Genomic DNA, 13,870 nt, shown 5'->3' with positions numbered 1-13,870 from the left:
AACTCTGCTTTTCTGATTTAAACTGTTCTTTTCTGTGGCATCAACTACATTTCTTCAAAAAGCCACCTAAACAATTCCTCTCCAGTTAAGATTTGGAGCTTTTTAGTAGTGGTCAGCCTCAACCACTCAATGGTTGTATCCATTGTAAGAGTTGGTGCTGCTATCACACTTATTTTTAAGAGCCAAGCCATATCATGGCCATGCAGAAGCACTGTGAGAATGAACTGATAAAGTGAAATTGAAACTGCACTTTATGCAACCCAAACAAAGGAAAGTAAAATTGTTGGTAGGTAGTGAATATGTTAGTAAAATGGTGGCATGGATAACAGGGAAGGTTTCTGTCTGGGGTCTGGTTGGATTCAAGAGAGAAAGTAGAATTGAGGCCAGTCTGACAGCGGGAATTCTCAAAACAAAAAATCAGTTTGAGCTGAGTACTTCCCCTTTCCTTCAACACAAAGATCTTCCTGGCCACAAAGATGGTGAGGGGCCTGGAGCATCTCTCCTATGAGGAAAGGCTGAGTGATCTGGCTCTGTTCAGCCTTGAGAAAAGGAGACTGAGCGGGGACCTGATCCAGGTCTATAAATATCTAAGGTGTGGGGGGCAGAATGGCGAGGCCGGACTGTTTTCAGTGGTGAGTGGAGACAGGACAAGGGGAAACGGCCGGAAACTGCAGCATAGGAAGTTCTGCAGCAATGTGCGCAAGAACTTCTTTACAGTGAGGTGACGGAGCACTGGAACAGGCTGCCCAGGGAGGTGGTGGAGTCTCCTTCTCTGGAGATGTTCAAGACCTGCCTGGATGCCTACCTGTGTGACCTGCTGTAGGGAACCTGCTTTGGCAGGGGGTTGGACTCGATGATCTCTGGAGGTCCCTTCCAACCCCTACAATTCTGTGATTCTGTGATTTAATTTCTGGTATTTCTTTTTCATGGAGACAAATAAGTCTTAGCTGAAGGTAAGCCTTGGGTAGTAGCCATTTAATATGACAAAAATTATCCTCTAGGCAACAAGAATGTAAAATGCAATTTAAAGAAAAAAGGACCATATTGTGTCTATTTGACAGGCAAAACAGCTTCTTAGTTGCCTAATACAGCTGATAGACTCGAATATTTACTTCCATGAGCATAAGAGCAGCCTATTTCTTGCTTGTTGCTCTGAGGGTATGTTAATGAAAGCGGGAGGTTTAAACTTGAGTTTGTTTCTTTTGCTTTTCTTCGTTTGCATTCACTTTCCCATTTGCCATATTTATTCTTGCACTGTAGTGAGTTAGTGTTAATTTCTCCCTGTGAATACCACAACATGATAGCACAATAGTAGTAAAAGTTGACGCAACATCTCCGTGGGAGATGGATCTCAACTGCTGCTTCTTGCATCAGGGGAAGCCAACTATTGCCAGCTTCTGCCAGTGCTGTGGAGCAAATTCCTCCCCAAAAGCTGGCAGTGAATGTCTCCCTGGTGGTTCTCTGAAGACTGATAGTGATTAGCCGTTGTTCCTGGTCTCCGAAGCCTATTCCCAGGGTGCAGATCCTTTCAGACTGTTTGCACATCCTGCTGTCTCAATCTGTTCCCTTTGCGAAAACAGCAAAAATAGAGCCTGAGACATTCACCAGCGTTATCCTGGTTTCCTTCATTTCCACCAAATAGGACGGGTTTGTTGTGAAACGGAGGAAAGATTTCCTTATCGTGAAGTATCTGTAGATAATCACTAGGATGTCTTAAACTTATGTTTCCAGCCTTTCTTGTGGCCAGATGTAAACCTACTGGATGACTACTTTTATTTTGTTACAACCTTATGGACAGCTTTGTGCATTCTAACTATCTAAACGGTGTGATGAGTTAAAAGCACAATTATTTTACAGTAGCTCCATCTCTAGCAACATTCTTGAATATTAACAACCTTCTGCCTTATCCTGCATTTTAAATTTGCTTCAGGTTTCTTGTCAGTGACTGTAGTTTTTACGGCTCCCACTTCACCCTGTTGCTGCAGTGAGCTAACCTATTATAGTTCCAGCCTGCATCCCATGGCTCAGGTAGCCTCTTACTTCTCCCACAGAATCTGAGGCGCACCATATTCCATGTGTCATAAATCATGAAATGTTAACTGGCACACGTTCTACCAATCTTTTGATTTCTTTGTCATTCTTAATTTTTTAGTAGCCATCACATGATCTCTGTGGGATAGGGAAAAGATACTCCAAAAGTAATGCTTCCTATTTTATTATGTTGGCCCATAATATCAGAGGTGGATGCTGGTATGGCAGTGGAAATTGAACCTTCCCACCAATATCCCATTCCATGTTGTTGCTGTGTGACGGATGGCAGCAGAGGGGCACTCTGACAGAATGGTGTCTGACATGGAGGTACGTATGGAGCAAACGTGTGTCACTGAATTCCTTCATGCAGAAAAAAAGGCACCAGTTGACATTCATCGACAGTTGCTGAATGTCTGTGGAGCCTAAGCAGTGGATATGAGCGCAGTGAGGCAGCAGGTGGTGTGTCTCGGCAGTGGTGGCAGTGGGTCACCTCCTCTGGTGCAGATTCTTAAAAGTTGTCTCTACCTGACAGGCATCTGTCAGCACCTATCCTTCCAGAGCATGCCTTGCACTTTATTCAGCCTCCTGCTGCTGCTTTGAGGACTGTAGCATTGTAGGTGGCAGTTAGCATTAGTGTGCTACAGGTGGACTTCTGTCCAGGTTACTACTGTCCAGATTTTTTTTACTATGTTTAACAGTATTTTACAGCAATACTCTGCTGGGTTTTTTGTTTGGTTTTTGACTGCAGAGGTAATGCTGCAGATAGCTAAACGAGGGATGATTATATCCATGAGGTGGTTGGGATGCAGGTGATGTCCAGTGATCTGAACATTGTTATGCGCTTTGTGTGGGGAGGGAGAAAGACTTGTAACCACAGGTACAATGGTGGCACCCTGAACAAGTGACCCTTGTGGCCATGCTCCTGGGGAGAATGCTGTGTTCTTTGCCTCTACTTCCAGACAGGAGCTGCAGTAGGTGTTGGTCTTAGAACAGGAAGAGGCTTGTGGGTCTGGGGAAGGTGTTTTGTTGTGGTATTTGCTGCATAAACGACCTCCTCTAAATGGAGAAGAATGATCTGGGGGGTTGCATCCCATCCACAGTCATCAGTGGACCTACTTGGACCATGGCATTAAGTGTTGGCTTTTGACCAGTCACGTAGCTCAGCTTCAGAGATCAGCAGTCCTTTGTCTAATGAACACACTGAGTTGAACGGCTCTGAGACATGAAGGTTTGGGCTGTGAGAGGAAGTCCTGGAGGAATTTTGTCTTTAAATAAACTGTTGCATTCTCAGCGTCAGGAGAAATAACTCTGGCTGCTCGGGTCACTGGTGCTGGCATGGATACAGCACACGCAGTCCTGGACACAGGCCAGATGTCACAGACTTGCAAGTTGTCAGCATGGTGTGTGTGTGAGTTATTTATTGCTGCTTCCATGCTGCCCTTGCATGCAGAGGTCCCAGAATATCCGATCCTGAAAGTTGTCTTTATGAATGTGAGTCATAGTATGCAGGCAGTTGTTTGTGGCCAGTTCTCTGCTAATGCAAGAGTGCAGTGGTAAAGCCAAATTCATTCTAGTTGGCTATCCTCCCAAAATATAAGCTATTCTATCCCATGTGCACACATCATGTATAGTAAACATCTTAACTATTGCACGTCTTAATTAATCCTTTTTTGTGCTTCTCAGAACCATTCTGCCAGCATATTTGAGGTACTATGGGTAGGTATTTTCCATTTTAAATCAGTGTTTCTCCGATTTATAAATAGGTTGCTAACATTAGCTTCAGGCTGAGTGGTGGCATGCAAAGTTTTGACTTCAGAATGATTTCAGAGTGTTGCTGATCTGTGTTTAGAGTGCTCTGAAGTTTAGACAACTGAATGTAGCATACTACTTTGCTGTCTTAAAGGACAAAATTTGCTGTTCTTAAAAAGACAAAATTTGAATAAGATGAACATAGTTTATCTTATGCTCTACTGCTCGACTTGGGGAAAAGAAAAAGCAACCACTGGTCTCAATTGTGAAAGAATAGCTAATGGGCAAGTTGGGAACTACTTTCCATGAGCATTTCTTGTTGTTTGATAGGCAAGATGAAGCAGAGCTGTTTTTCATTCTACGCTGTGATTACATTTGCCAAATAATGTAGCAGTATAAATAAACCCTAGCTGGCAGGCCTGCAAGGTGATGTAAGTGACTGTTAAGATAAGAGAACATAATTCTGGCAGACAGAAGTTATGAGAGGGGACGTTTCTCATCTTTGTCAGTCTTGCTCGCCCAGGACCCTCAGTTCTCAGAAGCAGCTCTTCTGTCACTCTGTGCAGAGCCTCTTTTCTCACTCCACTTTCCTGGAGCATGGAACAGCTCATTGATTTTGCTAAGTGGAAGTATGTAGATGGCTCTTACAAGCTGCTTGAAAACAAGGTTAATGGATCAACGTTAAGGACCATTTCCATTTTCCAAATAGAGTCAGTAGCACATTTCCCAATTTTAACACAATGTACACATAGTGGTTGAGGTATGCAAGCTCAAAGTATGTGACAGCAAGCTACTCGATCACTCTTAAGTTTTGGGATGTTTTTGTAGTTAAAATTAGACATTTTTCTATTTTCTGCCGTGAATAAACAATATCCAGTAGTCATGCATCGTTGCATTTAAGTCAAAGCTTTCTATTGTGAGTGTGAACTTAGTATTTGATGTTTTTTTTTAATCACTGGAATTCTTGGCAATGGTGCTGTATTTCTTATATATGCAAAACAGCTTTGGAATTTTTTATCACAAATTTTATTAAAGTATTATTGTATGTTTATTAGAACAGCCTATTTTTTAAACCAGTCGTGTTTATTTTGATGTTAGGAGTAGGCAACTAAAACTTGATAAAGAATTACTCAAACTTTTTCAGGGAAAGTTTATGTTGGCTTTTTTTTCCTATTATTGACTGACTTGCAGCTCCTATGGTGTTAAAGGGTTTTTTGTTTACTTTTTTTCTCCTTCTAGAGCACCATTTTAGAGTTTTGAACTCTAAATGACTTAGAAGAATGAAACAACTCTTAAGATTTTAGATTGAGTTATTTAAAGCTATTTAAATACGTTTGCTATACTCTTGTTTTATTTTCCTAACCACAACATCCTGAAAGTCTCTGATTTTTTTTTCACAATTTTACTTAGCTTGTTCTGATAGTTCTTGCTTGTCTTGGTATATTTTAATACATCTTTGGACTTGGGATCGTCTGTGAAAGATGCTTTGCAACTTAGGGTAACAGTAGATAACAAATTTGAGATTGCCTGGATGTTGCTTATTTAGTGCAATAAATTTGCTGCTTGCCCTGTTGAAATAGTAGGAATTGTTTCAAAATTTGCTTTTGACTTAAGTAGCCAAAAGCCAGCCTGCTGCTGTGTTACACATTATTGCTTCTCCTCTGTTGTTTTGAAGCCTCCTTTGTTTTATTTTAGTGTTTATTTTCTGTGGCAAAACTCAGAAGGACGTCTGAAGATACTTAGTCTTACTGGCAAATACTGCCTTGCAGTAACATGAATTTTCATTTATTAGAGTTTTGTAGCCCCAGACAGTTCTCAATTAGCGGATAGGATACTGTCAAATGGATTTTGGCAAAAATTGCTTTGTAAATATCAGTGACTTCTTAATGTTTTCCTTCCAATGGCGCTTTGGCACAGCCCCCTTCCAGAAGTACCGCAGCTGTTTTTTGGCTGTTAAATCATCGTTGTGGTGAATGTTCAACAGAAGGAAAATTCATTTGTGAAAGAGCTTCATTTGATATGTTGTCTTAGTGCTCTCATTGATTTTGTAAACGCTTTTTTTTTTTTTTCCAGAATGCAAATATTCTACATATTGAAAATATCAGTAGAGGTTGAAATACTGGTGATGTGCTGTTGTGAAAACAATAAAACTCAAATCTCAAACTGCTGCTGCTGAAGGGCAGAGGTGAAACATGCTCTATAAATAGCTTCTGTAGTGAGCTGGCTCTTCTGCCTGCAACTGTTTTGTTGTCTTTAGATAACAATGAATGAGCTATTTATTTTCAAGGTGAAGCACTAGAGTTCTTGGTGGTTTGTTTTTTTTCTTTCTGTTGTTTTTGTATGCATTTCGGAATGGGTAAATATTTCTCACAAAGGTCATAACTTTGACTAAAAGAGGAATTCTCTGTGAAGGGAAATAAACACCTATTGGAGTGAAGATGTACAGATTGAAGCAGGAGAAACTGAAGAAATCTCAGTACCTTCCAGGCCCAGTATGGCTGATTCCCTTTGCCTTCATCAGGGAATCTAAGATCTCTCCTGCTGGCAGCCTACAAATTGCTGCTGAGAAAAGTGTTTTAGCAGAGTACAGTGCATCAGTTTCCTACCTGCTACAAACTTTCTTGTTTGCTGAATGACCATAGATGAAGGCTCTGTCTACAAGAGGGGAACAGCCCTCCTTGTCCAATTACAAGAGCCCTACCAGGTCTTCTGAATCAAAATTTCCTGGTCTGTCTTCCCTGGCATGTTGAAATGTTTTCAAGGGTTGTATTTACTGGGGACAATTACCTTCTTTTTCAGTTTGACTGTTTATAGTTGCTATGTAGTTGCCCAGCATAGTAGATGAATACATTGCAGTTAATGAAGATCTGCTGTGTTTTGGAGTGCCAGGGCAGCTGATATTTCTGTTTAAATTCTAGGTAAGGTGAGAAGGGTGGGTCTGGTGTCTTGGCTGTTTTAGTGCTGTCGTTGTTCAGATCAGGATCTGTGTTTATAAATGTTGCCGCTTGTGATGTGGTGAATTCTCAGAAAATTGCCATGGAGGGGGAGGAGAGCAGGGAACAGAGCTTGCCTGAACGGAGTAGGGACTTAGAGGCAGTTCTGTTGTTAACACTGTCTGGATGTGTTCCAGGAGAGCTTTAACCTTCTCAATACTTCACCACTTCTAAGTTTTCAACATTTAATTAGTAGCTGGTGGGGCATGTGTTTTGTTCGGTTTCATAGGAAAAGAGACAATAAGAGATTCTCTACAGAAATTAATAGTTCATCTACGTATTGAGGGCTGGAAGAAGTGAGATTAAGCCCTTCCAGTGTTCCAGTGTTAGGCTTTTTCTTAGCTCAACAACAGTTGATAAGTGCTTCGGAGGAGTTACAGAATCACAGAATCATAGAATTGCTCAGGATGGGAAGGACCTCAAAGATCATCAAGTCCAACTGCAACCTAACCACACTACCCTAACCCTAATCTAGGGAAGCTGATATTGAAAGAAAATTCTCATATACAGTTGTTATTTTTAGACCACTGATCCAACTTTCTTGTATCAGGAATTAACCTGGAATAAACAGCTGGCTAACAAAGTCTCTATTTCTTTTCTGAGGGGCAGTTATGGAATTGTGTCCTTAATTCTTAGAAACAAAAGGGAAAGGTGGAGGATTTCACATTTTAAGGGTCAATTCTGCTCCCCTTCTCTGTGCAAATACTGAGTGGAGCTGAGAGGAAATGCTGTGACTTGTTCAGTTTCCTCCCCCTTCCTCTCAGTGCACTTTACAGCACACTTACCTCTTCAGTTTCAACCCCAGCTACTCTAACTGGTAAATAGCCTTGTGCAAAGTCTGGGTTTGTGTGTGCGTATGACCTTCTTCAAGGCTGAGTATCAGAGTCCTGCAGCCCAATATAATCTAAACAGTAATGCTGACTGCACGACCTGCTCTGAAACGTGCAAAACAAAAGGGAAAAATGAGAAATTTTCCTGTTTCCTGTAGCTTGAAGAGTTGTTTGTTGTTTCTTTTTTTTTTTTTTTTTTTTTTCTTCCTAAAATTGTTGGAAATGTGGATTGTAAAGCAAACAGTATTTTTTTCCACTTAATTTTCATTTGATATTACTTTCTGCAAAGCATATCCTGTTTCACAGAACTAAATCACTTGGACTTTTGTGGTGTGGTTTTGTATTATTTTCATTATAATAGTTAATGTATAACACTTCTAGTGATTGTTTTAGATTTTATATAGACTGTTCAAGTTTAATACTGATCCAGTATATGAAATTTAGTTGCATTTCTCTGTATCCATACCTCTGACTTATTGTTGGAGCCAGGATAAATGTCATGGAAAATCCATGAAAAACAACCAAATTCTGCTATTTAATGAGAAATTGAGAGCAATACATAGTTTGTTAACACAGGGGTAAGTTTGGATCTGATCTTCAGAGGACAGTGTCTGAGACCTTGGTTCAGTAGGGTTCTTTGTTGAGCAGTGGTATCTTTGCTGAAGTGAACATCTTTCTTGTTATGTACCCTAACCTTCTTAAAATATACAAAAGTCCTGCTCTTTTGCTTTGCACTTCATCATGCTGTATGGAAAGCAGAGTCATAAAATAAACTTTTCCTAAGTGTTGCTTGCTCATCTTGTTCAGTACTGTAATTCCTATGTCCTGTGCATGGAAAACTGCTGCAGTTTCTATCTACAGTGGGCTGTGCAACCATATCTGCTTTACTAGATCACTTGAGTGAAAGTGAACTTCAGCACAGCTGTAGTGGTGGAAGCTGTGAAAGCAGATTAAGTGACTTGTGTTGAGAAAACTATGGCAGTGGAGATAGAACCATGGTTTATGCCACTAGAGTGCACTACTTCCCTCTTGCTTATTGAGAGAATGGTTAAATCTGCTGATAGGTGTGATCTCCCTGGGATAGCATTTAGAAAATCGCTCCCAACTTGCTGAGCTGCTGGGAATTTTACATTGATCTTAACTGGATACAACTCTGCTTGTGCAGCTGTCAGTTACTGAATAAATGCTTGACTATTGAGCTTTTCTGAATGTTGTAATGGAATGGCAAAGGGGACTTAAAAACTCACTTCCTTTGGTTTTGTTATAGATGGAGAAGCTATGTGTGCATGAAAGTTCTCATTGTATTTGTAATTAAATCCAAGTTATTTAAGATGAATCATTTATAAGAAGTATGTATTTTTTAACTAATTTAACAAATGTAATTGATAATGATATAGTATTTTTCTTACTTATATAAGCTCTCTTTGTTTTCCTGCACAGGTTTCCACTTGAGTGGCACAGTGACAGAGCCTGCAATGCAGTCGGAGCCAGAAACTGTTTGCAATGTAGCTATCAGCTTTGATCGTTGCAAGATTACCTCAGTGACCTGCAGCTGTGGAAACAAGGACATATTTTATTGTGCCCATGTTGTGGCACTTTCTTTATATCGGATCCGTAAGCCAGATCAGGTCAAGCTGCATCTTCCCATTTCAGAGACACTCTTTCAAATGAACAGAGACCAACTACAAAAATTTGTACAGTATTTGATCACAGTGCACCATACAGAAGTTTTGCCAACTGCTCAAAAGTTAGCAGATGAAATTCTTTCTCAGAATTCAGAAATCAATCAAGTCCATGGTAAGTTCGATGCTCTTCCTTTTGCCTCATTCCCTCCTTGATTTTGAGCTTAATAGCATTTAGAAGTATGATCTCCTGAGGTCCTTACATCTTGAGTTCTGTGATCTATACAAAAGATAATTGTGCACTTTTAATATGCCTTGCATATTTAAAGTAAAACTTTTGGAGAGAGAGAAGAATTTGTGAGTGATGAAGTTGATCTCTTCAGTGCTGTTTATACATGACGTGATGTACTTCACAATTACATTTTCCTTCTATGAAGAATGTGACTGCTCTTCTTGGTGAACTCAAGTTGCTCAAGGAACCAAGCTACCAACTGTGTCTTTTTGTTACTCTGTTCTTTTTAAACTCATCTTTTGCTGTTTTGATTGTGTAATTTTGTTTTCGTGGCAAAGCATAAAAGCAGGTAGGTTTTACTGTTCCTTTTTCATATGTTAAATGCTTTTATTATCCTTTTAGATTTTGTTCCTATATGAGGCCAGAAAAAATATATTTCCATGCCTTTTTTTTTTTTTTTCTGTTACTGTTGCAGCAGCCTACAGCATCAACAAAAGCCTCTTTTCTGTTCTTCCTGCTGCACATTGCTTTAAAGTCTTCTGGTTTCTTGTAGTGAACCATTTTAGGTTTTTTTAAAGGGTGCTGAGTGTGAGGTTGCTCTTTGTGGGCTGTCCTGAACTGCTGTGGGCTTGAATTGACCCAGCTGTTTTATTAGTCTTGTGTTCCTGTCCTTATAGTACATGGAAATGTCCTGAAATGTCATATATTGTGACAGTTTCTGTAAGCTTGAGTCCAATTCTGAGGGAAGAATAGGTTCATAGTTCATCAGGTTATCTAAATACATTTTTGTTTGTTTGTTTGTTCATTGACAGGAACAGTTCTTGTGTGCTAGGTAGTTAAAAGAAATGACTGCTGTTGCAAAGAATTTGCTATACCGGTGCAACAAAGTCACCTTAACACTAGAGAAAGAAAAACACACATTTGCTATATGCAGTGTAGGAGGAACAAAACAAATAAGTCTCTGATTACGTGTCTCATTTGCAGTCTAGACTCTTTCCTTTGGCTCCAGTGACCCTGGCAGGCCCAAGTAGGTGGTGCTTCAGTGTGAATTTCTGGAGTGTTCTTTTTTTTGATTTGGGGGCTCTAGATGTGACCAGAGGGAAGGCTATTCTTTTGGTTGCTGTGGAAGAGAATCGGAAGGTGTTCAGCAGAGCTGCCTGGTGACAACGAAAAGAAAGGTAAACTAAAACAGGTGCAGGACATTAAGGAATAGAGAAAGATGCTCCTATGTTATAAAGTGAAGGCACGCATAGCATGAGAGCTGATAATAGCCTGAACTGAACATAAGGAATTAAAGGAAAAGAAGGAAGAATTGTGGTGTAGAGAAGACTTAAAATAGGTTATTAGGAAAGGTGAAAGCAGGCTTGGGAAAGAAAAGACAGATTGATGGCTGTATTAGCTGTGCTGTGGCTATAGTAAGATGAGGAAGAACTGAAAGGCTGTAACACGATGCTTAACCTTAATCCGCTTCAAGTCTGTAATTTTGTAGGGGTAGGAAGGCTTTATAGAAGAATCTGGACAGGCTGGAGAGCTGGGCTGACGCCAGTGGGATGAAGTTCAGCAAGAGCTGGGTCATGCACGTAGGCTGCAACACCACAGGCTTGGGATAGAGAGGCTGGAAGACTGTGTGGAAGAAATGGACCTGGGGGTGTTTGTTGATGCTCAGATGAACATGAGCCAGCAGTGTGCCCAGGTGGCCAAGAGAGCCAAAGGCATCCTGACTTGTTTCAGATGTAGTGCTGCCAGCAGGAGCAGGGAAGTGACCATCTGTCTGTACTCAGCCTGGTGAGGCTGCATTTTGAGTACTGCGTTCAGCTTTGGGCCCCTCTCTACAAGAAAGCCATTGAAGCTCTTGAGCATTGCCCAGAGAAGGGCAACAAAGCTTGTGGAGTCTGGAGCACAGGCCTTACAAATAGTGGCTGAGGGAACTTGTATTATTTAGTCTGGAGAAAAGGAGGCTCGGGGTGACCTTACTGCTCTACAACTACCTGAAGGGATGTTCCGATAAGGTGGAAGTTGGTGTCTTCTCCCATGTAACTAGAGATAGGACTAAAGGGAATGGTCTCAAGTGACGATAACTCCTGCACTGCAGATATTCTATTTGTGATAGAAATCGTCTTGTAGACCTCTCTTAGAAGAGTTTAATCTTACTAAACTATTGTTTGAAGCAGAGTTATTATTGAACGCTGCTTGGAGGCACAGTGGTAAAGAGGTAAGTAAAAGGAAAAACTTGCAAAAGCTTGCTTATGAAAGTAATGGAAGACATAACCTGGTGGAGAGACCCCGGGAACAGCTTTAATCAAAGGGACGTCCATTCTAGCTCTGTATGAGATGTTAGACATTACCTGAGTGGTATTTGAATTTCAGAGTTTCTTTGTCTGAAACTTTTTTTTTTTCCCCTCATGGTGTGTTGGTTCTATTTTTCATAGTTCAGAGGTAGGCAAAAGAAATCATCTGTCTTGAATACCACTGTTAAATAATCAACATCTAAGGCTTTGAAGAGCTCTGACCACAGCGTTTATCTTGATTTGCTTATGAGCTGGCTTGGGACATGGAGTAACTGTGCAGTGCTTTCCTTCCACAAAAGGCAAATTGGGTAATTGTTTGTTTGCTCAGAATTCTGCCTTGTGCAGTATTTGATGACTTTGGCCAGGTTTGAGATGGTTTTGGCCACTTTCCTTGTGTAGGAGGTCACTGGGGTAAGCTAATGGAGTGGCTTATACTAATGGCACAGCCTGTGAAGCGATGAATCCTTTTTTAGATCCTCAGTTGATGCAAGTGGTATTGTGTTCTTTATTGTTTCTTGACTGAGCCTCACTCGAGGAAGGAATAGGGAGTTAGTCTAAGAAGCACGGGGATAGAAAGCTGAGTATCACCTTCCATGCCTGCTGTAGTTATTATTGGGTAATGTAGGGTAGGGCTGAGCAACAGAATACAGTGTATTTCCAATCTATTAGAGTTCCCTAAAAGTGAAAAAGGAGATATTTATTACTGAAGAAGGTAGACTGTATTCTAAAAAGAGAGACTCTTTTATATGAGTCTGCTTAAACTAACAAAATTGAGAATCTAGGAGCAAGAAGGAAATAACAAGCAGTTTTCTTTCAAGGTAGGTAAGTATTAGGTGCTGCAGTGTTTATTCTTAGAATTATGTGGTGATCCAGATAATGGGAAGGAAGTAACAAAAAGCTAGTCAAAACTAGGCAAATCTCAGAAACCCAAGCAGTGATGAATAAAGTAGTCTAATATAAACTGAAATGAAGGTTTAGTAACTACAAAACGAAGATAATGTTTTTTATTAAATTTATATTTTCAGGAAAGGATTTTGCACATTTGCTAAACGTTAAAGTAGAACTTATACAGAAAATATATGGTTGGATTTTCTTCTGAGATATGGAACATAAAAATAAAGGGGCAATAAAAACAGTGCATGCTAGTCTAGAGTGATAAGCAGGTTTTTATCTGCCATGTGCAGGCAGACTTTGAAACTTCCTGCTGTGCCACATTTGTGAGAATAGGATTTTAGCAGGAGAGGTTAGGGATTGTCAGCTGATAAGTTACAGCATTTTGCTGTGCAGATGGAGTGGGAAGAAGTTTTTGGAAGGTAAATTTTTGACAGGAGGGGAGTGTAACTAACCTCAGAAACTTGCCACAGCCTGTGCTGTTTGTACCTTTTCTGTTATTAGCACTTGCTGCTTGGCTGCAGTTGCTCTTTTTCTCTGATGCTGTGCTCTGCTTAACAGGTGTTGTATTCTGTCCAAAAGTTCTGATGTTAGGGACCAGATGAAGTGACTTATATTTTAGCATTGACTCATTTGGGAAAATTAAAGGCTTACCAGTATTCTTGAATTATTACTTTCATGATCTTTTGTTTTATATAATTATTATTTAGAACAGTTCTGAGTATGCTGGTTTTATAAAATCAATTGCTGTTTTGTTGTGAATCAGTGTACAGCAAACTTATTTTCTAGTTGGGGCCACTGTGCCTTTGTGTACTACTCAGTAAGTTGTTGTTGGTCCCTCTTAGTTGTTGCTGTTTTCCATATCTGCTCCTAACACTGCTATGGGATGACAATGACACTGAACTGATCTACTGTTCATTTGTATAAATTAAATTCAGAAGACTTGTGAAGTTCAAAAAGTTCAGCATGACTGTGGATGAGTAATTCAGAGAAGTTCAAGTGGAAGGTTAAAACATTTCAGGCCTTAAAAACTACATTCTTTTATTTCAGTCATAGTTCGCTGCTGATCTGGTCCTGAGTATTTTGTGATGTAGACTAATTTCAGCCTATTTTAGTTAAAGTGCTTTGGTTCTGCTTAGCTTTGTTCTTGAGGCTTTCAATGCCAGATCTTAAATGTTGGTGCTCATTTTGCAAGCAGTTGCAGTCAAAACTGCTATGTAACTGCTCAGTGTTT

General features: G+C 40.1%; 3 protein-coding genes across 6 annotated transcripts in view; 2 read left to right on the top strand and 1 right to left on the bottom strand.

Annotated features, from left to right (window-relative positions):
• The window catches only part of NDUFAF2 (NADH:ubiquinone oxidoreductase complex assembly factor 2), a 354,445-nt gene that overhangs the window by 177,120 nt on the left and 163,455 nt on the right, over positions 1-13,870 (top strand). The window lies entirely within an intron of this gene.
• Positions 1-13,870, bottom strand: part of LOC128074290 (uncharacterized) — a 497,996-nt gene that overhangs the window by 330,244 nt on the left and 153,882 nt on the right. The window lies entirely within an intron of this gene.
• Positions 1-13,870, top strand: part of ZSWIM6 (zinc finger SWIM-type containing 6) — a 112,712-nt gene that overhangs the window by 51,545 nt on the left and 47,297 nt on the right. For all 4 annotated transcript variants that reach the window (XM_052670404.1, XM_052670405.1, XM_052670406.1 and 1 more), the window contains exon 2: positions 9,044-9,400. In XM_052670404.1, coding sequence (XP_052526364.1) covers positions 9,044-9,400 — 357 coding nt within the window. The remainder of the gene's footprint in view (positions 1-9,043; positions 9,401-13,870) is intronic.

The sequence above is a fragment of the Tympanuchus pallidicinctus genome, unplaced genomic scaffold (assembly GCF_026119805.1).
Source record: "Tympanuchus pallidicinctus isolate F22 unplaced genomic scaffold, pur_lepc_1.0 scaffold9, whole genome shotgun sequence".
NCBI lineage: Eukaryota > Metazoa > Chordata > Aves > Galliformes > Phasianidae > Tympanuchus > Tympanuchus pallidicinctus.
The sequence above is the reverse complement of the archived record's forward strand: the minus strand, read 5'-3'. Positions and strand labels throughout refer to the sequence as shown.